The sequence below is a fragment of the Pezoporus wallicus genome, unplaced genomic scaffold (assembly GCF_028554395.1).
Source record: "Pezoporus wallicus isolate ANWC-B61680 ecotype Strahan unplaced genomic scaffold, APGP_CSIRO_Pwel_v1 contig_8723, whole genome shotgun sequence".
Lineage (NCBI taxonomy): Eukaryota > Metazoa > Chordata > Aves > Psittaciformes > Psittacidae > Pezoporus > Pezoporus wallicus.
This window is the reverse complement of record NW_026635404.1, coordinates 1,097,977-1,123,427: the sequence shown is the minus strand read 5'-3', so window position 1 is coordinate 1,123,427 and position 25,451 is coordinate 1,097,977. Positions and strand designations below refer to the sequence as shown.

The 25,451-nt window shown below is 44.9% G+C and overlaps 1 protein-coding gene across 3 annotated transcripts in view; it reads left to right on the top strand.

Annotated features, from left to right (window-relative positions):
• Window positions 1–25,451, top strand: part of SHISA6 (shisa family member 6) — a 224,798-nt gene that overhangs the window by 187,861 nt on the left and 11,486 nt on the right. For 2 of the 3 annotated variants that reach the window (XM_057423443.1, XM_057423433.1), the window contains exon 4: window positions 15,245–15,307. The exons of the other annotated variant lie outside the window; for it this stretch is intronic. In XM_057423443.1, coding sequence (XP_057279426.1) covers window positions 15,245–15,307 — 63 coding nt within the window. The remainder of the gene's footprint in view (window positions 1–15,244; window positions 15,308–25,451) is intronic. 3 annotated transcript variants of the gene reach the window in all.

The following is a 25,451-nucleotide window of genomic DNA, read 5'->3' as shown; positions in this document are numbered from 1 at the left end:
AGAGACATTCATTTAGCATTAAAAAGGAAAAATGTAAATCTTCAGTTCTTTTGACCCATGTAAAATCCAGAATTGTGGAGCCAAAAGTTAGAAAAACAATCATGACAGTAAGAGTCAGGGTCTGTTGACATTAATAAATAGGAATTACTTATTAAATTGATAAGTACATCATTGCCACCAAAAATTGGCAGGCCCTTTAAAATCTGAGCTCCAGAATTCATTCAGAAGCTGTGCCCAGCTCCCTAAGAGCAGGCAAGACCTCATGTGGAAAGTGAGGGATGCCTTTGCTGTGGCTTTGGGCTGTTCCACGCAGCAGGAAGCTGGTTCTGACTTTGGGGACAGAACCTGGGACCTGAGGGACATCTTTCTCCCTGCAGGTCCTTTCCTGCCATGCATGGGTGCCATGTGCAGACGAGGGCTGCTCTGAAATGGGAAATGACTCTCTGATAACTGTGCTGTGTTGCCAAGAACTTTGCAAAAGGATGTTCCCCCAATTCTTGTCTTCTCCCTCCTGCTACCAGTGCTGGGTGGGGAGCAGATCTCTCTGAAGGCAAACCCTGGCATCTGTCAGGCTGCTGGCAAAGCAGAGGGCAGCAGAAAGAGCAGGGTGTGATGAAAATAGTGAGCCCTATTAGCTGCATGTGTGCAGGTGGGGACCGGGAGGAGAGATTCCCAAATCCCAGTGAGTCCCTGCTGAGCTTTTCAGAGCAAACAAACCTGATCCAAACAGTACGGAAAACCCAGTGGCATTTTAGGCAGGAAGAACCAGAAGCTGCCAATCTGTGGATGCAGAGGGTGGGCTGTGACCACAGGTACTCTTAGGAAAGCTGTCTGTGGAAAGCAGTGCAGCCGGTTTGTGGAGCATGGGGTTAACCTGCATCCGGGCAGAGCAAGTCAAGGGGATCCAGGATCAGTTTATGGGAATGACACATATCCCAGGAGCACTGATCCACAGAACAAATCCGAGTGTCTTGGAGGCACTGAGCTTTGGAGCACACTGCGAGACTTTCATTCCTGGATGTCAGGGCTGCAGAACATCCCTTCCCACATCCCTTCCCACATCCCTCCTGGGAAGGATCTGGGAGGAAGAGGGAGAGATGAGATCAGACTTTCAATGAACTTTCCCTGATGGAAAAGGCAAAGCAATTACATTAGCCCTTTTGAATTGTGCTCCTGCTTACCAGGGCTAAGGGCTTTCTCTTTCAAATGCAGATGAAAGCACTGCCCGGTGCCTTTCCCTGGGTGAAGGTGGTGAGGGGAGGGCTGTCCACTCTCGTGCAGGCTGCCAGAGCATCCTCTTGGCTTTTGGGGTACAGCAAAGACAACAATGCGGGGCTGCTCTGCCTGGAGAGCACTGAGGGAATACCTGTGCCCAGTGCATTCCATTGCCGGGACCCACCACAGGCTCCCCAGAGCAAGAAAGCCACTGAGCAGATGCGGAGCGGCTCTTAGAGCCCAGGTACTCTCCCTTGTAACAGATGTTGGCTCAGACCCATAGCGGCCCATTCCCGTCAAGAACGCTGATTTTACAGCTCTGCCCAGACCTTTGGTGCTCCATAACCATTGGAAGAATCCTCTTTTCCGTGCCACACCAAGTGCATGGTGCTGCCGAGCCTGTTTTCCGCAGACACACGCCCGAAGCCGGGCAGATGGGCAGAGGCGCATGGATGGAGCGCATCCCATGGCAGAGAGGAGCTCGCCATCTAATGGACACTTCGTTGCTGTGCACCTGCGGCTGGACAACGACTGCTTTGCGCTGCTAACGGGACATCAGCCGGGCTGAGACCCTGCCCAGGGGCCGTGGAACGTGATCACAGCTGAAATGCTTGTATTTATGAACATCGAGTGCTACCTGATCGCTCCCTGCAACTGCCTGACAGGAGGATGGAGCCAGGAGGGGCTGGGCTCTGCTCCCAAGGAACAAGGGATGGGACAAGAGGAAACGGCCTCAAGCTGCACCAGGGCAGGTTTAGATGGAGCTGAGGAACAATTCCTGCCCCAGAGGGTGCTCAGGCATTGGAACAGGCTGCCCAGGGCAGGGCTGCAGTCACCGTCCCTGCAGGTGTTCACACAGCGTGGGGACGAGGCCTCAGTGCCATGGGTTAGGGGTGGCCTTGGCACTGCTGGGGTAAGGGTTGGACTGGATGAGCTGAAAGCTCTTTTCCAACCCAGTTGATTCTATGGTTCTAAGTGCGTCCATTACTGAGCACAGGCTATTGGTTAGCTGATTTCAGGTGATTTCAACTCGCAGGAAGGTGTTCACCATGGAGGTGCGAGGTGACAGGGCTGTAGAAGGACAAAGAGCTGCTCAGGTTGCTCCTCCCTGGCTGCCCAGGAGCAAGGTCTCCTCTCTTAGAAGTGTCTCCCCAGTAAGTTTTGCAGCTCGTCTCTTGGTGCAGAGGGAGTCACCTTCCTCAAGGGATCTGCTTTGCATCTGGACTACGTACACTGCAGTGTGTCAGCACCATCTGGACAGCAACTTACCACAGCACTGAAGGGGGGAAAGCAGATGGAGAATAAAACAGGGAAATGGGAGAGGGAAAAAAGGGCTTCTCTGCACTGGGAAAATGTCCTGCAGTTATTGCTGTACCCTGCAAGAATGACTTTGCTATTCAGGGAACTTTTCTCCTTCTTTCTCCCGGTTTCTCAGTCCATGAAACAGGGGATTTCCCCCAAACTCTGGAGGACTTTTGGAGCCAACACATAGAAAAAGGGATGCCCAAATATCTACAGCTTAATTTGGTGATCTGCTTTGAGGAAAGGAAGCATGGGCTCAGTCTGTCCCTGTGGACCTTGAGAGGAGTCCAGTCCAGCACAGGGGAGGCAGCTCCAGATATCTGTCCATGAGATTACTCCAAAGTGCTCGCTCTCAAACTGAACCCTTAACTTACTGCATATTTGTTCTGCAGGGGAGTGCTATAGAGAGGAGCTTGCACGGTATGGTCAGTGTGGTTTTGCAACCAGCCTTTTGCAGTCCTACCACCACAGCACATCTTGCTTGGCTTCACCTGTAGTTCAGCTTTCTTTGTCCTCTGTTTCACATCTTTACTAAACCCCCTCTCCAGGGACAGCCCCCCCAGTAAGCAGAGTGATTGCAAGGGATTCATGTCTCAGGGATAGTTGGTCCAAAGGCTGCAGATGGGATCGCTTGCCACATTCAGAAGGATGCAGTTGCACTCCTTTGCTCCACTGGCAATGCTTTGGTCCAGTTGGGCCCAGATTTTCCTTCAGCTCCAGGGTGGTCCTTGGGCAGTTGTTGAACTAGAGGGTTTTGAAGGCTTTCAGAGGGTTGTAAGTCATGAGAAAGCTTGGACAAACCCCATTTTTCTTATTGAAATGCAGTTGTGTTCCTTACTCTGTAGACCTGGACCATGTACGTGCTCATGGAATTTTTGTCCCTGCAGCAGCTTCAAATTTGGACCAGAATCACTGAAGTAAAGCAGTCACTTAGCACACCACATCAGCCCCTTCAATGTGACATGAACCTCATTCACCTCTGAAGAGGGCAGCTGCATCCTTGCTCTGATCTCCATCTGCTCACCATGCCTCTCACCCTGGTGCAGAAGGGGAGATCAGGAACCTGACCTAGCCCAAAACTGACCTGGATAAGGAAAACAAACAAAAGCAGTGGGAATTTTCTGCAAGATCTTAAATATCCTAACACAGGCACAAGAGAGGCAGGAGAATCACCTGGCTGAGAGCTGAGGAGGCAGCAAGACCATCTCCTTCAGTAGCATCACTCACTCACATCCAATTCATACGACCACAGAACTGCTTTGCTTGGCCTTAGTAAACTTGGTGCAGAGATAACATAAAATCAAAACCCAATAAAAAAGCCGTGCTCCAGAAAGCATTGAATCTGCTAACAGGAGTATTCCCATAGAAGGCACAGAGTGAGTAAATAAAGAGGAATTGCTTTACCTACTGGAGAGTAGTTCATACTGCTATAAATACTGCACTCTGCCATACTGCCAGGTTTCAGTACAGAAAGGTAGTAAATACTGCATAAGTTACGAGGGGAGCTTCAATATTACCAAGGACATGTGGTAAAGGAACCACAAATGAGTTCTGAAAACAAAGCTGAGGTTTGATTAAAATCCACAGTCCATATAAATAAATGTTGATGCCTTGTGCTTGCCTTTTGCCTTGAGGGCCTTCAAGGGGCAAAGTGCTGCTGCTGCCTCTTCTTTACCAAAAAGGAGGAAGCGATCCCCCTTTAATGGAAAGACAGAGGAAATCCCTGCTCATCACATGATTCAAGACCCTGGGGCTTTAAAGTTTTGTGATAAAATACTGCACTTCTGCTGAAATTGGGACAATTGGACACACCAGCATTTGTGTCAAGGGATGCTCATTTGCTACAGAAAGAGGTACCGGGATGCCACAACAAGCAATGATGGTTTTAAAGATGTTACTTCAGTATTTACTATAGGATTTCCCAAAACAGGACCTGTTTAAGCAAACCCAAATACATGATAAATACTGTAACTTACTGCCAGCATAGATCCATGGGACAAGGAGGGATGGCACTCAACCCCTGCATGTGTACACCTCCACCCTGCTTTCCCGAAAAAGAAAGCAAGTTCCTCTAAGCACATCCAGATTTTCTCATTCCAAATGACTTTTTTTTGGTCCCCCTTAACAGGAATCCAATTTTCCCCACATCAAAGTTGCTCTGAGAATTACAAACATGCAACAAGAAAATGATTTAAAGAAATCCAGTTGTTTTATCATCTCAGCTGGTTTTGACTTGGCCAAGCAGAAACTGTCTGGTCACAACACATGGAAAAGGGCTTTTTAAGGAGGTATTTATTAAAAATATACCAATAAAATAATAAGCATGCATAAAATAAGCAGGGATGTGTGTTTCATCCAAGGAATGTGGTATTCCTAGTGGTCAGCCTTAGTACGTCTGTCCTCCTCTCCTTCAAAAAGTATGTGTTACCTTCTCCCACATCGAGTCTGATGGAATGGAAACACTGAAAGGTAATCAACGGTAAAAAGCCACATTTTGCCATTGTCATATGCAGGTATTTCTACAGAAGTGCTATTTTGAAAGCTACTATTTAAGGTGACTTCTGTGAGGCTTCAGGAGATGCTTAAAGTAAACCATCTGCTTAATTGCTGCTAGGATTAGAGATGGATTTAAATAGAGCTTTTAGTTCTTCCTTAACATAGCGCCACTTTCTTTTCACCTTAATAAAGCACTTATGCCTGTGGTTCATTTTAAGTGCTTGATTAGTGCTGGTGACTTCACTTACATGCTTCAGGTTAAGAATATGATCAGTGTTAGATTGGATCTAGATCTTAATTGTCTGTAAAGTACTGGCCCAAAGCCATGTTTAGCAGTTAACAAGCATGCAAAGCAGTCCTGCATCTAGGAATAGAAAATGCCAGAAATCATCAAAAGGATGAATTAAACTTAAAACAACTGTGGTACACACGTTCTTGTTCCTGGCCCCTAGCAGAGAGCTCTGTAATATGAAGTCCTTGCTTCGATATCCAAATGCCCTGAGGCTGGCTGTGTCTTGCTGGCAGATTAAGAGCAAGTGAATTTCTGTGAGTTGAAAGTGATTTAAAATCAGTTGACAAGTTAAGAGTCTGCTTATCTTGACTATCATGTTGGTTATAACGTGGTGCATTTATCGCTCCTAAGCAGAACAGAGGACAGAAAAGCTCTGCTGGGCTCTGATCTGCTCTATGCAAGCTTGCAGCCCAGCCTCCTCACTGTGGTCTCTGGGCATCCCCCTGTAGTTCCCCGGGTGAGAGGACAAGTACCAATTCTGAGCCATTTGGTTCCATGGGAATCCAAATGAGATCGTGTGTGTGTGAATTATGCTTGGAGTTTAACTGCTATATCTTGTCTCTTCAGTATAAAGAGCAAGATGGGACAGCCAGACACTCCTGGCTGTTTCCTAAGGTACATCTGTGAACAAGGTCTCTGACTTCTCTCCAAGTGGAAGCACAGTCCCACCAGACTCAATGAAAAGCCTTTCTCACAGTAATTTCACTTTGCATTTCTCTTTCTACTTCCTGAAAGAGGGAAAATCAAGGGGAGGACTCTGTGTTCCCTTTGCTTCTCTTTTCTGCCAATACCACGGGGTTAAAAACGACCATGTGTTTCTTCCAAAGGTATTAGCATAATTATCTCTCCACTCTGTGCAATAGCTGGCTGTGTTCCACAAAAGATTGCATTTAACTAATCCTGCTTCAGAAACCCATACTATTTCTATCTTCTAAAATCAACTTCATCTTCAGAAATGCCCTTTAAAGGACACATTTTGTTCTCTTCTGACCATATGTTTTCACCGTGATCTGCCTATTTTAAATGTTTCCAAAGGTTAGCATCCAGGCCTGATCCCCCAGATGCTGCTTGTGAGCTGCTGCCTCGTGTTAGTCATGCAGCCTGCTCAGCTGTTTGGTTTCTGAGCAAACCAGTCCCTGTTTATCTGATTACTTTGCGTTTGGAAAGTCAGTGTGAAGTTCCCAGACACAGAAGGGATCCCAGGCAGTGACTGTCAACACCAGCTAAGTTTGTCCTATGGGGTTTGCCACCAGCTGTGCTGAGCTTTCCCTCTCAGGAAGAAAGTCCTTGTTCTTTCTCTTCATTGGGATTTCTTCTATTCATTTCACCACTTCTTTTTCATGATGTGAGAAAGGGCAGCGCTAAGTAAATTAAAACTGAAGAACTCCAGATCATAGAATCATAGAATAGTTAGGGTTGGAAAGGACCTTAAAATCATCCAGTTCCAAACCCCTGCCATGGGCAGGGACACCTCACACTAAACCATATCACCCAAGGCTTCATCCAACCTGGCCTTGAACACCGCCAGGGATGGAGCATTCACAACTTCTCTGGGCAACCCATTCCAGTGCCTCAGCACCCTCACAGTAAAGAATTTCCTCCTTACATCCAATCTAAACTTCAAAAGTGAGTTCAAACATTCTCGTTTGGGGGGGTGAGGGTCATTGCAGTTATTGCTCTATAAAGGCAGAGGCATTGCTGTTAAGAAATCCCCATGCAGGGTATGTCTTTTTTTGTGCTGGTGAGGCCGGTAAGGCTTTGTTAACACTGGAAAATGTTGCCCTTTTTGATAGACCTCATGCTCCGTTGTCTACACAGAGGAAAATAACATTTCTTCATTGAGAAAACAGCCTTTGCAGAGGTGCTTCAAAAGGTATCAGTTTCCCTGGGGAGAAATCTCTGGAGCTCTGTTATAACCTTTATCTTCCCTCTGGTGCTGCTGGTTTTTCAAAGCACATTTTAGCCAAGACTGGGAAATGTTCTTCTTGTGGTTTTGTTTTTCTGTAGCTTCACTTTTCAGCTGTAGCTGCTCAAACCCAATAGAGTTTTCCTCATACCAAGCTCTTCCAGGCAGTTTGCTTTTACAGTTTGGCACCTCAATGCTTTTAAAAGAGTCAGTGAGTATCTACATGAATGCACTGTGAAGGAGAAATATGCTTCTGTGTAGGGAGCTCATGAGTGGGCATGGTTTACATGCTGCTTGTTCCATCACTGGGGATAAGGTGTATGTGGGAGGAAAAGAACCCTCTGAATGAGTGTGTGAGTTCATGTGTGCCTTCAATAGAGGAGACAATTCTGTGAGGGAACTTGAAGTCCTGTTGTGTGAGACAGTCCTCCTCATGCTTCCCATTTTTATTCAGGTGTTTGGGGGAGAAAGGTTGTTTTCCCCATCTTTTAGCACAGCTCAGTGGGTCAGACTGGTTTTCTGCAGTGGTATGACATAACCACTACAACTTCAGAGCCCATTGCAGCTGAGTAGTTTCCACCTGCAGCTGTACATCCACCTCCTCTTTCATTTCTTACAGTTCATTTAAGCCTTAAAATAACTACTGAACACCACCATGGCTGTGAAGCAGTTATGGCTGCAATGTACATACCTACCCATTGCACAGTCACAAAGAAAGTGAAATCAGCCATCACCACATACGTTCTCTTCTTCTGTTGTGAGGACCAGGTGATCCATACCTATCAGGGTCTACATGCACATAACACATGCACTTTAATGTTATATGTCCGTAGGTATACATGTATACTTATGTCAAAAACCTTCTGATAATAAACAGTTTGTATCAAGCCCAACAATAAAAATCAGAGCTTTCCATCAAGAGCTTTTTCAGTTAGTGGAAGTGCTGCATAGAGAAATACCTGCCTTGGGCAGAACAGCTCTGGACACGAGGCAGTGCTGTGCAATGAAGGAGGTTTGTAGCAGAGCCAAGATGTGGGACACAGGAGGCACCAAAGGACAGCTCCAGGGTGAGCACTTGATTGGCATCCAGGTGAACCAGAATTCTCTCTTGCCACTGCCAGGGAGTCCCAGCTGAGCTCCCACAGCCATAGGGTAAGATCGGGCAGGATGTGCTCTTGCCACCGACAGGGATGTGATGGGGAGAACTGGGCTGGGGGAGCATCTCCGGTCCTCACATTACTGCTTGGCCACAGGGAAATGATTCCATCTGCCTTCGTCATCATTTCCACCACATGTAAGCCAGGAGCAGTTGTACCTGCCTTCCCCTCCCCACATAAGTGGTGTAATTAATCAGCACCTGATTTATGCTTGCAAATCCCTATTAAAAATCCCCTTTGTGATCTGCAAAATCTGACCCGAGTGTTCCACGGCTGTTTCTCACAGTAATAAAACCTTTGCACATGCAGATACAATTGCTCAGTTTAAACCTGGGGCTGACAGACCCCACCCTACCTGCAGTGTGAGTCTGGAAGCTGTTTGTGAGGCTTAGATGAGCACAAGAGGAAAGCCTGCATGGAAAATAACAGTTCCATAATCAGTGCAGGATTTGGATGGTGTGGCATACTAAAGAACAGGGCCATTCACCGCTTAATGAGGATTAAAATAACTCTTGAATAGCTGCCTTATTCCCCGAGCATCCTGTTCAATGAATGAGTCACAGGATTACAGCTGAAAAATAGGCTGGAATGGTAGAACAAAAACCTGACATAATGAATATTGAATTAAGAGTTTGGGGACAGTCTTTAATCTGGCATTTCCAACCCCTTTAATGACTGACACGCTGACTTTACTAGTAGTGTCATTTTTGGCTTTGTCTTATGTGCCCCTTGCTGCAGTCCCTGTTTTAGGGTCAGTTTTTGTGGGTATCGTTAGCCAGGTGCAGAGACACCCTGCAAGTAGGATAGTCACAGCAGAAAAGTGTTAAGTAGTTAGTTATTGGCTAATGTACATGGAAGACAGCTGGGATTTGACAATCCCAGGCTAACTGTTCATATGCTCATCACCACTGCAGGGTCCTGGCTGCTTCCAGACCTTCCTTAGGAGAGAATCATGGGCTCAGCCTCTCTCATTCCCTGGGATGGCCCCAAGCACTGGGAGCTGCCGTCTGCCCCCATCCCTGTCTAATCCAAACTCATGGGAAAAGGTCTTGCATAGAAAAGGGTTGATGTTCACTCCCTTCACCCAGGCACCCTGCTCAGCTTTGCTTGACCAGAGTTTGCCCAAGGGTAGCTTCATGCTGAAAGTACTTATGTTCCCATGAACAGTTTTTGGTCTGCTTTCCCCCTTTTCCTTAGCATCTGCAACTCTTCCAGTTCCTAAAGCCTCAAGTATTTAAGTACTCTGGAAGCTTAGCCCTTGAAAGGGATTTTTCTCTCCATTAGTGCAGACTCCAAACACTTGTCTGGTCATCAGAAAAATAAACCACTTGTTACATCCTTCTCTGAAAACCTCAGCTGGGGAATAAGGTTCAAGGTAGGTAAATGCTGAGGCTGCTGAAAACACCAGAGGGCCAGAAGGCAAGGAATGTACTTTATAGGCTGCTTGCTCCTGTTTAGTCCATTTCTTTTGTCCTGTCAACTATAGATTTCAGAGTAGTTCTCAGTACTTTAATAAATACTGTAAAAGTAATGCAAAATAGTGTCAGATCTATCATGTATCTATAACATAGTTGACATATAGTAAAAATATCCTTGTTTTCAGTTTTTATAAGGAACTTTATTAGGAAAGACAGGTTGAAAATACAGCATTTTCTTTCCATATTGTGACACTGGGTATTTTTTCCATTCTAGAGCACAATAAATCTAGTTTTTAGTAGCAATAAACACATACAATATCCCTGACAGTGAAAAAATATCCCCCAGGGAAGACTAAAATCAAGTACCAAAGGAAGGGGTAAGTCTGTGCAAAAAAAACCTCTTTCTTAAGAGGATCACATGGATAAGAAGTGCAATGGGAACTCCTTGGGGGCTACTTAAATTTTTCTTTGTCAGTTACCTGGAATTTTACATCTGGAGACAGACAGTTCAGTGATTTATGATGCAAACCAGAGCTGTCTATTCCTGACCAAAGGAACTGAAGCTCCTGTCAGTGCTGAGATTGGCACCTCAGCAGATAAGGAGACCTGCCTCTCTGAAGAAGGGGGTGACGGGCTGTCCAGCAGCATCCCCTCGAGCTAATCCAGATGCTCGATTCTAGTTGCCCATCAATAGTGTTCTCAGGTTGCGAGAGACAGATCCTGATTTGCTGTGGGCAGTCACGGTGACCATTGCCCAGAGATGGGCAAGGGAGCTGATATTGCCTCATAAGGGCCATAAAGCACTCTCCATATGCACTGGAAAAATGATAGTTTCATGTTTTATCATCCTTAGTGGAAAAGATGGTTGAGCTTCTTGAAATCAATTGTTAGATGCCATGGCTGACACTTGACATCTTATAAAAAATTCATGTGTGTTTTAGGAATTAATAGAGGGATCATCACCATCATAGAATCATCACAGACTGGTTTGTGTTGGAAGGCACCTTAAAGCTCCTCCAGCTCCAACCCCTGCCACAGGCAGAGACACCTTCCACTAGAGCAGCTTGCTCCAAGCCCCTGTGTCCAACCTGGCCTTGAGCACTGCCAGGGATGGGGCAGACACAGCTTCTCTGGGCACCCTGTGCCAGCGCCTCAGCACCCTCACAGGGAAGAGCTTCTTCCCGAGATCTCATCTCCCATCTCTGTCAGGTTAAAGCCATTCCCCCTTGCACTATCACTACACACCCTCACAGGGAAGAATTTTTCCTAATACCTAATCCTTACTATCTTACGAAATGCTTCTTGTTCTTACTCCTTTGGAAAAAAACCTGAAGCCCTAAAAAACCCCTGTGTGTCCACGTGTCTTCCCCTGGACTGCAAAGGCATTGGGAGCACTGGTTTCACGTCTGCCAGCAAAACATCTCATTCTTTCTGCTGATTATTGTATCTGATCGCTCCTCCAGCTGTGCTAAGAAATTTGGTATTGTGGTCTGGCAATGCAAAGCACTGTGAATCCTTTATTCCCTAATGGAGTTTTCTAGCAAATAGCTTTGAACTCAAATTCTTGTCTCTACAATAGATACGCTTCCGCCTAACTGGCACTTCACAATTAACAGCATTATCTTGTTAAACCTGAAGAGGTGCAGGAAGGCTCAGCCATCATTGTAAAGCATTTTATTGCTTAGAAAGTGTTTACAATAGGCTACACAAGTGGTAAATGAAGCCCAGTGCTGCATTCAGATGTCTGATTAGCTCAGCTACGTGAAAATGCCAATAATTCAGGGTCTGGCTATTCTGGATGGCATTTCTTCAGCAGTAGCCTCAAAGCACCTGAGGTATTTAGAGGAAAAAGAAGGGAAGGGGAGGGGAACAGAGGGGAAAAGAAAAGGGAAAAAAAAAAAGAAAATGGAAAAAGAAAATAAAAGGGAAAGGGAAAAGGAAAGATAAAGGGAAAGGGAGAGGGAAAGAGAAAATACTTGGCATGAAATGGAAAGCTGATTAGAATCAAAAGACTATTCATGTAGATGCAGGTGTGTCCTCAATGAAGACATACTTCACTTTCACCCAGGAGCAAGGTTGTGAGAGTAAGTGACTGCAATGGAGTATTCAGTGTTTTCAGGAGAGAAACCTCTGTTGTCTCCCTTCAGGAGCAATGAATGTGTTCAAGTTATGTCAGCCACTGTTTTAAGTGATTGCTTTTCACACACATAAGCGTCTCCATCTCTGTGTAACCTTTTATCTGTCAGCTCCTGTGGTGTGTAAGCAACATCAGTTGGGAAGAAAACAAACAGTTTGGATGTTTGGATGTTTTCTGTGACTTGCTTTGTAAATGTAGCTTTCCTGTAGCCAGGCTGGAAGTCCTTGCTGTCCTTAGCTCCTCCGCATGACCGCAGCCCTACACCTGCCTGAAACCCAGAGGGACTAGCACAGGAGCCACAGGCTGCAAGACAAAGCGTATAGAAAGATGTTTACCTCCTAGGGAAACATTTCACTCTGTAAGGCTTTCAGGAGAGAAGTGTCTGTATAGCAATTTAGTCCTGCTCAATGAATTTATCAAGTGGGAATGTCAAGGAGAGGTCATAAAACTCACCATAAAAAAGCTCATTACTCACTACCTAGGTTTCAAAAATAGATTTAATAACTTATAAATAAGGCAATTGATGGCGGGTAAAATAACCCAAAATACACAATGGACATCAAGTTGGACATGAGCTAGCAATGTGCCCTTGTGGCAATGAAGGCCACCAGCATCCTAGACTGCATTTGGAGGAGTGTTGCTGGTCAAGGGGAGTGGTCCTTCCCCTCTGCTCAGTACTGGTGAGAAACATCTGAAGTGCTGGGAGCAGTGGTGGCTCCCCGATGCAGGAGAGACACGGATGGCTCTGTGGAGTTGAAGCCAGATGATAACGGATGGGACCTGAAGTATATTGTGGGGTTTGGTAATGAAGACTAAAAATACTGCAGCTATTTCTTTTAGACATGTATCAGACTTTCCATCATATACACTCCTATAAAATCTTATTACTGAAAAGGTCTGTTTGAACTCCAGAAACAGTTAAAACCTAATGCAGAAACTGAGGAGTGGGATCCTGTATCATGCTTGCTGGAATCTAGATGAAGAGTCCCATCTGGTTCTGTATATCTGAAAATCCCTATGGACAGTTACAGGCACTCCAGAAACATGCATTGTCTTACTTGTGCCACCCATCCTCTGGTCCAGTTTTCAAGCTAAAGTGAAATTAGACTATGTGGAGGAACAGAAACTGAACTGACAAAAGTGGTTACTGCTGGCTGAAAGTAATCAGCAGTGAAGGATCTAAAGGAACATTCTAACTTAGGCAACCTGTAGGCCACGTATTCAAGGGCACTTTAGGTACCTACGTTAACCTGGTCTCGTTTCAAGGTTTGCTCATCACTTACTTCTAGCCAGATTGATACCCTTTCTATATTTCAGCTGTCTGTGTATATAATGAGTGCCTCTTTTCTAGATGGAGAAATAAACCAATGTGTTCAGTCTGTTGTCATCCAAATAAATAACCTCTGGTTTTAACTCTGGCTGTACACAGACATTCAACATGCTGTGCAGGCAGATGAGTTTCAAGTGAGATAAAGCAGCAGCCAACATGGACTTATCAGGAAGCAATCATGTCAAGCTAATCTGAGTTTTATTTTTTCACTGTGATTTGTGGCCAGGGATTAATAGTTGATATGAAGGAACATGACCTTAGCAAGATTTTCAGTGGCTTCTGGGAAAGTAGTGTGAAACTAAGTTGAGAAGCATGTTCTTAATGAACCTCTATGGGGTAGATTCCATCATAGCTGACTAAACATAAAAGGTAACTAAATATCAGAAGGATGAACTGATGTGCTTTTAGTCTTCTTTTCTTTTACAGGTGGAAAGGAATTTGCTTATTAAATTTGCAGCTGATATGAAGCTTGGATGACCAGGAATCTATTAGAGAGTGGGATTAGAATTTAAAATGTTCTTGACAGATTGGAGAAATAGACTGAAAATAAATTGATTAAATGGAGAAAAATGCCACATATTGGACTGAAATAGGAATACTAAAAAGCCTTGTATTTGTTGAGGACCCGTTGGGCAGGTAGCATTTCTTTGAAAAAGCAATAAGGAATGACAGAGGAACATAAACTTTACATGAACCAGAAAAGAAAAAGATGGTGCAAGTTTCTGTGAAGAAGAGTGGACGACTGGGAAAAATCCATTCACTCATCTCTATACTGGCAAGGTCTCTTCCCAGAAACATCTCACATTGTATTCCAGATTTGAGGACGATCAAGGTCAACTGGAGAGAGCACAAGATGCTACAATAGCAGTAATCAAAGGCAAAGCAAGTTTTATAGGGAAACATAAAGGATATTACATTGTTTATCTTGAAGAATAAAATTAAGGGAACACATAGGAAGAGCTTTGCCATAAAGAGCTGTTGCAGAAACAAAGGGGATTTTCTCCATGTCCCTCCTGGTGGACAGGAAAGAAACAATTGGCCTAAGAGGCAGTAAGAAAGACCTAATGAAACAGATCTTCTTGGGAAAAAGTGAAATATCGGTGACAGGGTTGTAAGAATAGCAGACACGGCATCAGACTAGCCCATCCTGCACTGGGAGCACGAGATGCAAGAAGGTTTCTTGTTATCTCTTCTCAGCCTATATTACTACAGTTCCATAATGGGTTGTAAAGATTCAGTCAAAGAATTCATTCCTTATTGAAGGCTTGTCTGGAAACTAAAGACAAGAGAAGTTTATCAGCAGTTGCTTATCTAATGGTTTTATTACAGTGACAAAGTGTTTTCCAACCCAAAGAGTAGCTACTAACCACAATGGTAGCGGTCATCGTGCCATTGAACACTCTTACTTTGCAGCTCGATGCATTTAAGACTGAATGCATCCGGTCTCACAGCATTCTCACTTCTCAGGGGAAGGAAATGTGCAACTATTTAACTCCACCTCCCTCATTTATGAGGCCACTTGTTTTGTCTTTCCTTGTACTCACACTGGACGTTGTTGTTGAGGTTGTGGTCACAGAGGGAGAGTCTGTTTTTCATGTGGTTGGGGCTAATGTCCTGAAAACCTCCATGCTGGAGGGAGGTGGAGTAGGGGCTGTGAGGTTCCAGCAGTCCCCAGGAACACACCACTGATGTTGGTACACCAGCGGTGGTTTGCTCCTGTCTGGACATGCTCTTCACCTTTGCAGATAACTGTAATTTGCAGGCTCAGCACAAGGGGGGCAGTTTCCCATTATCATGCTCGTCTTGCATCTGGAATTTTAAGTGAACTACATAACAGACTCTTCTGCTTTCTTAAGCATTTTTTCTCCTCCTTTCTTTAATCATGCTGAGATTTCCTGTGAACGCTGTGAGCTGTAATTATCATCTGCAGATCAGTGGCATTGCTGAGCTCTGTTTCTTAAAGGGATTTTGTTTTTTTCTGTGAATTTCAGATGACCAAGAGCAAAATTATAATCACCTGATTCTAAACAGTGCCACCCAGACACCTACACATGGTAAGAGAAAACAAAGAGCAAAATTACACACGTTGTAACTTTCCTCTGCCAGCCAGTAGCATTTATTGGTATCGAAGAATGCTTAATGTTAATAGAAATGTTCCTATGGCAATGATGCATGAATGATGGCTTCCATTAACATTAAATATAGGACCATATTTTAAAATAGTGCTCACGATGAAATATGGCTCTGTCTTTTATAACTTTACCTATCACCCTTGTGTTTCCCCATGTCTGATTGCTCCTTTCTCCCTTCCACATCAGGAAGGTGCTGTCAGATTTAAGCAACCAAGACCACAAAAATGACAACCAACAATAAAAAGTCCATCTTGTCAGCCAAACCGCTCAACTTATAGTGCTGCTTGTGCATATTTCTAAGATACGTTAGAAGGACAGTGAACAGGGGGCAAGGGCTCCTAAGATGACATGATTTGGGCATAACAGCCTGCGGCCACAATTTGGGTTCACAGCTAAATCCAAGCTGTCCAGTCCATACACGCATGGGTCTGTTTGGGATAACCTGCTAAAGCCCCTGATTCACTGCATGATGCCTCTCCAGTTTCTCGTATGCAGGATAGGTAAAGACCATGAAGAGATTCAGGACTCCCCCTTCCTACTTTCATAATGAGGAGTGCCTCCCTCTCAACCAGTTCCAGTGGTTGCTCTCACACCCTTCCAAATTCCCTTTATTTTACTGTGGCCACATGACATTTCTCTGAACCTGGGAACTTAAAGAAACCCGGAGCAGCTTTCATGCCCCTACACCCACCACCGATCTATCTCTGTAGCCTCAGAAGAGACACCTTAAGGGATGTCTGGGGCATCCTGTCACCACCATATAGCCTGTCTGGTCATCCCTCTAAAGGGTGAGAACAGCCCTGCCAGAACTCTTCCAAAGCCTCTCTGGGTTTGGTCTTTGTACCCAAACAGCTTCATGTGTGTTAATACCCCTTCTGACAGTGCTCCTGCTGAGCTCTGGAAGAGCACTCTCTTTATATGCCTTTGCTCTGCACATGGTTCAGCACACTTACTGGCACTTCTCTATCCAGCCCTCCTGATCTAATAAACTCGGGGATGCCCCATGTAATCCTTTAGCCAGTTTCAAGGTTCAGATGCTATTCAAAGACACTATTTGTTTTACCTTTGTTTCTGGCCTCTCATCCCAGCCTGGAGATGTTCCATCACTTCCTCCATGGCCAGAACCCCCACTCCCCTCTGCTCAGTCCTGTCCTCCAGCCCTTCTGCCTCCTCTGCCCTAACTCCCTCCTTCTTTCCATGTCCTTGGCCCACTGTTAGCTGTTGAGTGTGGGCAGGAAGTCCCTCCCCGCATCACAGCAATCACAAACTGCAGTCAAATCACCTGCAGCTTCCTGCCTCCATCCAAATCCAGACTTGTCACTGCCACCACATCAGTGATTCCCCCTGTCTCTGTGCAATCAGTCCAACCTGTGAATGAACCCCCAAGTCCTCTCCGCTTTCTTTCCTCTTCTGCTGCTACCTTGTTTTGGTCTTGTCTTTGTTCTTCCCTGCCTCCTTTACCCTCTGAATGTGATATATTCCTCCAGGAACCTTCCTACTGCTGAGGAACCAGTAAGGGATGGGTAAATCTCATTTTGATATACGCTTCTTGCTGCTCTGAATCTCTGTGTTTGTTACAATTTTTTCTGGTATTTGTTTTTAACGCTGAAACTTCATCTTGATTATTATTCTGGAATTGATTGTGTACTTGTACAGGAATGTCCATGTTTCTTTGCTGCAAAAAAAGGGTGGGAGAACAACTGCCCTTGAAAAGGTTACCTAAAACCGTTGGAGTTTCTCTTTCCTAGAGGATGGGTCAGGCAGCTCCTCAGCCTGCAAGTTACTTTCAGTTATAAGACTACGGTGTTAGGGGTTGGGGTTTTTTCCATGTCCCCCAGAACTCAGAAGAAACAACGTCAGCTTTAAACCTGGCACTAACACAGGAGTATTTATTGAACCTGAACTGACAGATTCAAACACTCTTCAGACTACTGATTTTAAAAAGAAGAAGAAGAGAAAAACGTGGCGTAATAGGGTTACATTTATTGTCTTCTCTCTGGTCTTACTACTTGTTCTTCACATCTAGCATATGCTGGGTTCTAAGAACTGCCCCAGCAGAGCCAAATGAGTCCTGTTTACCTGTGTCTCTGCCCAGAAATTTTAATGAAGCTCCATCATCAGGTCCCTATTGCATTCAGTAACATAAAGCGATATGTGCTAAATCAGATAACTTCCCTCTGGCCCTGACAAATGCTTTTCTTTTTTATGTACTTGAAAGACAAAAATCAAAGCAGATCTACAGAGATCTCTGATTAGAAACTTTCACCTTTTTTTCTGCACTCATTTCTTGCTTTTACTGTATCTTAATAATTTGGTTGTACAAAGTAACTTGAATGATCTGACTACAAATAACTGTATGATTCAGAGTTAGACTTTATTCTTGGGTGATATTTTATTCCTAATGTATCCATATGGTCATAGATACTTTTGTTTATGATGTTCATGTGTGCTGGTGCTGGTGATCCATTGCTTGGTGAGTTTAAAAATGTTATTTGGACTTTTCAAATAAGTCATCAAAAGACTGCAGTATTCATAATTACTGTTCAGATTCTGACACAGTTCAACAATAGGTTTAATATTCTCCCCTTCCTGGGTAGGACATGGGGTACATTTTCTTGTGATGATGTAGATTTGTAGGTGGACAGAAGCTGTCATTCTGAGCACAATGTTCATGAGCTCTGCCCCTTAGCCTGTCTCTAGCACCCACCATGCAGTGACACACCTGAAAGGAGCAGTGTGAGTCTCAAGACATGCCCTGTGTTGCATGCGACCTGTGTTCAGTTCACTCTTAACTGAAGTTAAACAATCAGGCTACCAGTGCAGAGCAATCAGGGTAGGAATTGGAGGTGACATGCCAAACAAACAACACTGCATCCTGAACAGCCAGCAAATCCCTCCCATGCCTGCAGGAGCTCCCCACAGCCTCCCCAAGTGCTGCCTCACCCAGTAAGGATGCTCTTGACCTGGTATATGTGAAGGGGAGCATGAGCTGTTGAAACTTGGAAGACCTGTCAGGATGAGAGCTCAGCTGCTGCAGGCTGGTGATCTCTCTCCATCTCCTACCATCATTGGAACTTCACAGGTTTCTTACCTTCTCCTGTAATTCCCATTACAACGAGTCTACAGACTCAATACAACCCTGGGACTGAGTATTGTGGCAGACATAGGGCCACCTCCTTGTCAAGGAAGGATGAAAGCCAAGTCCCCTGTGCTCCTCGTTCCCCTTCCTGTACTGGCTAGTCCTATGCAAAGGTAAAGCAAATGGCACCAACCCATTTGTTCCCCCAAAGGTCTTGGGAACCATGCTGGGACCATATTGTGGGGAGTGATGCAGATGTGCAGTGGGCAGCCATTCACAGTGGGTTTTGCATGTGAGATCACAGATGTGATTACACTGAACTCCTCTGATACAGGAAGGAATAACTACTAATTAATGGTGGGATGACATGTAATCTGTTCTGTCAGGCTGCTGTCATTTAATTAGCATAGTGCTGTTTGCAGCACAGTTAGCACAGAGGGAAGGTCTCCCTTTTCTCCCCACCTGGCTGGCACAGAGGGTTTGCAGAGGGGTGAAACTTGTGCCTGGGTTTGGAAAATGGGATATGTTGGGGAAGACAGTTTCCAAAGGAATTGAAGAGAAATGACCACAGGCAAGTGAGTCAACCCATGGTCTGCAATACCAGGACTTCATTTCCACTGTTGTTGAGGGCTCTGAATTAGCAAGCCTGACTCTAAAATTCCCACATCTGAAAGAAGTCTGTCGACCTTCTTCTGGTGTCAGTCTATTCATGTACCTATTTCACTTCTAGGACACTGAATATCCCATTATAGGGGTATCTACAGGCTTTTAGAAACCTCTGCCTGAGCTCTGCATTCAGTGACAGACTTCAGACAACTCCTATGAGTCCACAAGGTTGATGTGGGCTGACCACATCAGCTCTAGACCTTTGTTCCCCAGCAGTTGCATATTTCAGCTGCAAACGAAGAACTCAACAGCATGAAATGTAGTGATTTTGCGTGTAAAAGGTGAATGTGAGTGCTCAAGTACTGGTTTCTAAGCACAGTAGGTTTTACATATGAAAGCAGGTAAATCCTTTGATACACTGGTTTCTCTCACTTAGATATTCAGTCTTTATACAAATTAAGCACAAAGATTTATTTTCCTATTAAAAAAAAACCCAAAAATTAAAATGTGAAAAAAAGCAAAGGGCACAAACCAGAATTGAGGCAATGAAGCACTGGCTATAACAGGAATATATATTGACTTCCTGGGCTCAGGTTCTGTAAAGCTTATTGCTTAATTTTTTACTGCTACTGGAGTTTAATCTCATCCTCTTTAGTGCATATTTAATTATGGTAACCAAGAGAGTCTTGTATAAACATTTTTTACATCTAGATAAATCACAAGCACATTGCTAAATAATGTAGTTAGTAGGGAGTTCATATCATAATTTTTATGTCAGTTCGTTGCATTTGATAATCATCTGAGAAACACCACCATAAGCAACAAATCGCTTCACTTCAAGGTTTTAATTTGGCCAAGTATTTTTCCAAAGCTGATGTCTGGGTTTGCTCTGAGACAATGTTACAGCTGTACCTGTGTGAACTTAAATCACATTCCTATCTATTCATGTATGTGAATCGTTCTGCTTCTCGTAATCTGTTTCTCTCCTTTCTCTCTCTCTTTTCTCTCTCCATCTCTCTTCCTCTTTCTCTCTTCTCTTTTCTTCCTTACTTCCTTCTTTCTCTTCTCTTCATTTCAAAATCCAGGGCATCTTCCTTCCTGCACAGTAACGGGGCTTTGGGGGATATATTGCTGAAATAATTCTTGCATGTTTCCTAACATCAGACCAGAAGCTTCAATCTGGGACAATCCCAGAGGATATGAAAATGTTTCCCTACCCTGTCACATCTCCTGCAGCAATTTGTTAAGAGTTTTGTGTCTATTGTGTTTAAGACACTGTTTACAAAATCATAACAATTAAGGACTGTTTAAATTAAATTTATCCCCAGTAGAAATATATGTGAGGAAATTAGAAGATAATCAGATCTCTAGAATATAACCTACAGGACAAATAGACACATTATGTACAGTGCTCTTTCTGCAAAGCAGCAGGGCTTTAATGAAACCTGGAAGAGAGATGAACCCGGTAATCTGCCAGGACAGGACAACATGGTCACAGCTTTCTTGGTGCATTTAAGCTGCCTTTGTGACGAGGATACGAGTTCAGATTTGGCTGCTTTGCAAAGATTGTTGTGTGTTTTGGAGCTGTATTACAACATTGGAGCAAAGTCACCAGTGAATCAGGATCACCATTCGCCTGTCTTGACCTGAGAAGTTGCTAACAGTGTCCTACAGTGCAGAGCCAACCTCTGTGGAGGGGATGTATTGGTTTGTTGGGGCTATGGTTGCACTTGAGCGATGGGACTGGTCTCTGATGACATGTGTGATGACCTTCCTTTAGTCTGTGATGCAGGGGAGAGAGAACAGCCTGGGGCTGAGAACAGGTAAAGGACTTCAATGGCAACTTCCTTTAAAGTGCTCAGTGCTGAAGCAATTGGTCTTTGCTTTCTAGACTAAATAAATTGTGGGTTTGGACAAAGAATCACTCTTTTCATGATCTCAGAATGGCAGGGCTAACACAGCCTCCCAGCTGGAGGTGCAGCTCAGCTGCTGAGTATGGAGGCCTTAATTTGCAGATGAATCCTGTTATGGCACCCATGACATGGCCTATATTGCACCCAGCAAGTGACCATTGCAAATAAAACACTGAGGCTCGTGGAGTAAAACTGTGGTGTAACTGGGTCTCCATCCTCACCTGTGGAAGAAACCTGAGGAGCTTCTCTCTGTGACAACACAGTTGTTTAAGCAAAGGGTCAACATGAGCTGATGATCTCAGACCATAAGCAAGGGGAAGCCGTGCCTTCATTCCTAGTGAATGTGAGACCGCTGAAGAAGACCAAAAGTTCTGGAGGCAAAATCACAGCGTCATAAAAACCAGAGCACATAAAACTGCTGAGGCAGGGCAGGGCATTGCCATCTGCACTGCTGGAGATCTGTCAGTGTGGGGCAACTGTGACTATGGCAGAAGGTTGTGGTGGTCCCTGCGGTGTCTTCAACCTGCCTGGGGGCTTGTGCCTCATCCTAATCCCGAAGGACTGAGACAGATTCATTTCCCTCAGGGGCTAGAGCTAGTTGTGGATTGTTCCCCTTGCTTGTCTGCTGCCAGAACCGAGCATACTGATGCATTTTCCTTTCTGAACAAGCTCCCCTTCCATGCAATGTCAAGCATGTCAACTCAAGAAGGAGTTAACAGCCTGACAGTTTTCAATGGCACAGCCTCAAATTCAGTGAGTCCTGTCCTCAAAAGAATGAGCCCGAGTCCCAGTTCTCCACAGTCCTACATCCTGGCTGCTCCGGTGCCAGAGCCATGTGTTGTTGTTTTCTGCATCCCCAGGAAAAGGCAGCAAACTCAAGGAAATATTAATATGTCTTTTGCTGTGGTTGCCAAGTACAATTCTTCTTTCTGTAGTTTCTCCTTTCATTCTAATTGGCAGCATTATTCCTCTCGCCCTCTGTTGCAGTGTGGAACATAGTTCAGTTAAGCACCTTGTGTACAGAAGCATCTTGATGTTAATAGCCCCTGGGCAATATGATTCAGGTATATTATCATGCTGTGTGTATATATTGTAGCATTTAAGGGCATCATCTTGCAATGTGCTGGTGTACCTCATCCTCTCTGCATCTTATCCCTTCAGTTCTCAGCCATGAGCCCTGAAAGAACTAATCCCAGCACCATCCTGATACGCAAAGCTTTTTTATCACTGACTGAATTTAGAATCCCACATCTCCACCTCATATAAATGAGGGCAACCACTCACTGGAGAGCTGCTGATTTACGCCATGGAGGATCTGACCTGGAAATGTATAAACCTCTCTGAGGTTCTTCATGACAGATGCAGAAGATTGTTAATAGCAGTGTTTGTAACATAAAAAAGGAAGTGTGAAAACACGGATCATTCCCCCCACAAACACAGAAGATGTATGTTATAAACTGCAGTCGGAGTCTGTTCACATCAGTTCTTTGCATGCTCTAACAGTATGTCACTTCCAGGATGGCTCAGGAGGTGCTAAGCCTTGGCACAGAAAGCAACCAAACGTCATCAGCTGCCACCAGATTTTCCTGAGGAACGCATCCCTGTGCAAGAGCTCGCATCAGAATCAAGGTTTTGTGTCTGAGCCTTCACGTGGCTGAGCATAAGGCAGTGCTGGGGGAGCAGTGCGTGCTTTGACAGAGGACTGAAGCGATGCTGAGCTGAAGCTGAGCAGCAGAAGGCTCGGTTGTATCAGCTTCTCCTAGGTGACATTGTTTGCTTTCTCTGGGTGAATGTTTTAAAAGGCATCTGTTGAAATGTCTTGCAGAATTCACACAACATATGTGCAGGCTCCTATGCAAATAGGGAGCACATCCCTTTTGCCACTTGAGCTTGGTTTAAACTTTGCCATAAATTCACTTTGTTGGTGGGTTTGGGTTTCTTTTTGTCTTGGGTATCACCTGTTCCTGTCCTTGTACACGAAAGGTGCTGCACCGCATGTAAACACAGGTTGAAACAGGAATTGCCTTCCGAGAACAGGGGCAGAGCAAGAAGACGTTTCAAGAAGACTTCAGGTCTGATGTCCACTACACAAGTGTCCAGCTTTAGAGATCCTTGCAGAAGGTTTGTGAAAGACTGACAGTGAAATGAGGCCCTCCTTCAACTTAGAGTGGCTTCATAGATCAGACAGCAACTGAGTGCATGCATACAGCAGAGGAGCGAATCCGTATGTCCACTCAGCTGTAACTGCAATCCCCACTGCATAGAGGGAACTGCAGACCCATGGGGGTGACATGCCCACCGCAGGCCGTATATCCATTTCAGGGTACAAGATGTATCAGGAAACATGTTCCTCTGGCAGTCCACCAATGCAAGCAGCGCAAAAAGAGGGCAAAGCTCTGACACTCTGCTCCAGGGCAGCACTTTCTCAAGTTCTTATGCAAGAGCATGGTCTGAACAGAGACCTTCTGAGCCTGGTCTACTGGTTCGTATGGAAATACAACACCGTTCGGACTGGCCCAAGAGTTCTAGCTTGTGAAACAGAAGAAACGCAAAGTTCTTGCTTGGTATGAGTCCAAGAAGAGAAATTAGATCTGCAAAGGAGGAGTTTCTCCACAGAGATGCCTGCTCCCTTCCTGAGCCTAACGAGTTCTGGGCAGTGCTGTGCCATGATACCAGCACACCAGTGGCTGGAGCAACATGGCACTGTGGTCAGAGTGCTCCGAAACCGCTGATGCTCAGTGGATGAGGGAATGCTGCAGAGCTGAGCCCTCTTCTGCTGAATTAATCACGGAGACACTGGCAGAATTTTAAGATGTTGCATTGGCTGTAAAAAGATGCGGCTGCTTCGAGGCTGTAGCACAGAGAATTTGGAAAACAAGAGAAATGGCACTGCTGGATGGTGCTCCCAACTCCAGTGTATGTGCTGTGCGCTGGGTGAGCTTTATTTCCTTCATTTCCCTCTCCAAAGAGCTTTGCAAATTGTGCCCAGAATGCATGATGTAGCAGAGAGGCATTAAGTGGCACATGGGTGCAGGATGGTGGTGAGGAAGATGTGCACCACTGCTGACTTTCAAAAGTAATCCCTGTAACCATGGGATGTTTTCTTTTTTCCAGTAGTCATCTCCCATTGCCCAGAATACAGAGCTGGGCTGGACTGAGTGGAATGCTGGGTGACAACAGTGTACAACCTCTGCTGCCTCGCGGGGAATGTGGAGATCTTATTTACACCCTGTTCATTAATTATGTCCTGCATCTTCTATAGGAGCCAACAAACACCATAAACAAAAAGGAGAGATGCCTGAGAAAAGCATGACTCAAATCCATTGCAGGAATGAACTACTGCAAATCTTCTGCTGCACTGGTCCCAGAATACAAATTGCAGAAGATATTTCTCCTTACTGGAGTCTCTCAGTTCTCTGATCTTGCCCTCAAACTACATTATGCAAAAGTCATCTGAAATTATCTTTGGTCATTTCAGTTTATCCCTTATTTTCCTGAATGATGGGAAGTGGATTTCAAGGTGACTTCTCATTTGCCAAAATCAGTACAGCCTGCTCCTGACTGACTGGATGGAAAAAGCAGTACGCGGATGCACTGATTCTGCACAAGCCCATCAAATAAATGTGTGCACTTAATTTCACACACCTCATGCAAATAGTCAATTAATGCTCCTGCTTTGGCACTGAACGCAGATTCCATACATAAGGCTGGGCTTATTTCAGCATGTCCAAGCCTCCATGCAAAATGGAGATTAGACACAGGTTCTGGCTGATAAATTTGTAAAGAGATGTTACCCCAGGCTCCTTGCCACACAAGCACAAATAGGAGTGGGGACATAGTTTCAATGCTAATACAGTCTCTCTTTCCTGGATAATATCTAATCAATTGTTTCCAGCACCCTGATGACTATGATGCACTTCCTAATCCTGCAGTCAGTCTATTAGACATGAATTGAAGTCATCAGCAAGCAAATAATGTTCTCAGAGAGATGACACATTTGCTGTATGCTCACTTGGGGCTATGTTCTTTTTGCCAGACAATAACCCTACTCCAGGAGTGCAGAGGTGTCCATAAGCAGTAGGAAAGAAGAGTTTATTAACCAAGATGGTTATTGCACCGTTAAGAGGAAATGTTCACCATTGCTGAATTCCATAAGAAAGTACCTCATAATTTCTCAGACCTGGGAATGAAATGATGCTCTGGCAGAGAGCTGGGCTGTTCCCTTTCTGTGCGATGGCTGACGCTGGCTGTCAGGTTTTGAGCCCAGAGGACAGCATTCAGATGCTTGCTGAGACAGGCAAAGCCCCTGTTCCTCATGGAGCAGTTTCCTTGCTGGCAGCGCTGCGGGATCACACAAAGTTGGGGTATCCCATGCTGGTGCCAGGCTTGTGCTCAAGAAGAGGGGAAGCTGTTCCTTCACTCATGGTTGTACCCTGGCACTGTTGTGGTTTGTTCTGCAGCAGCTTCG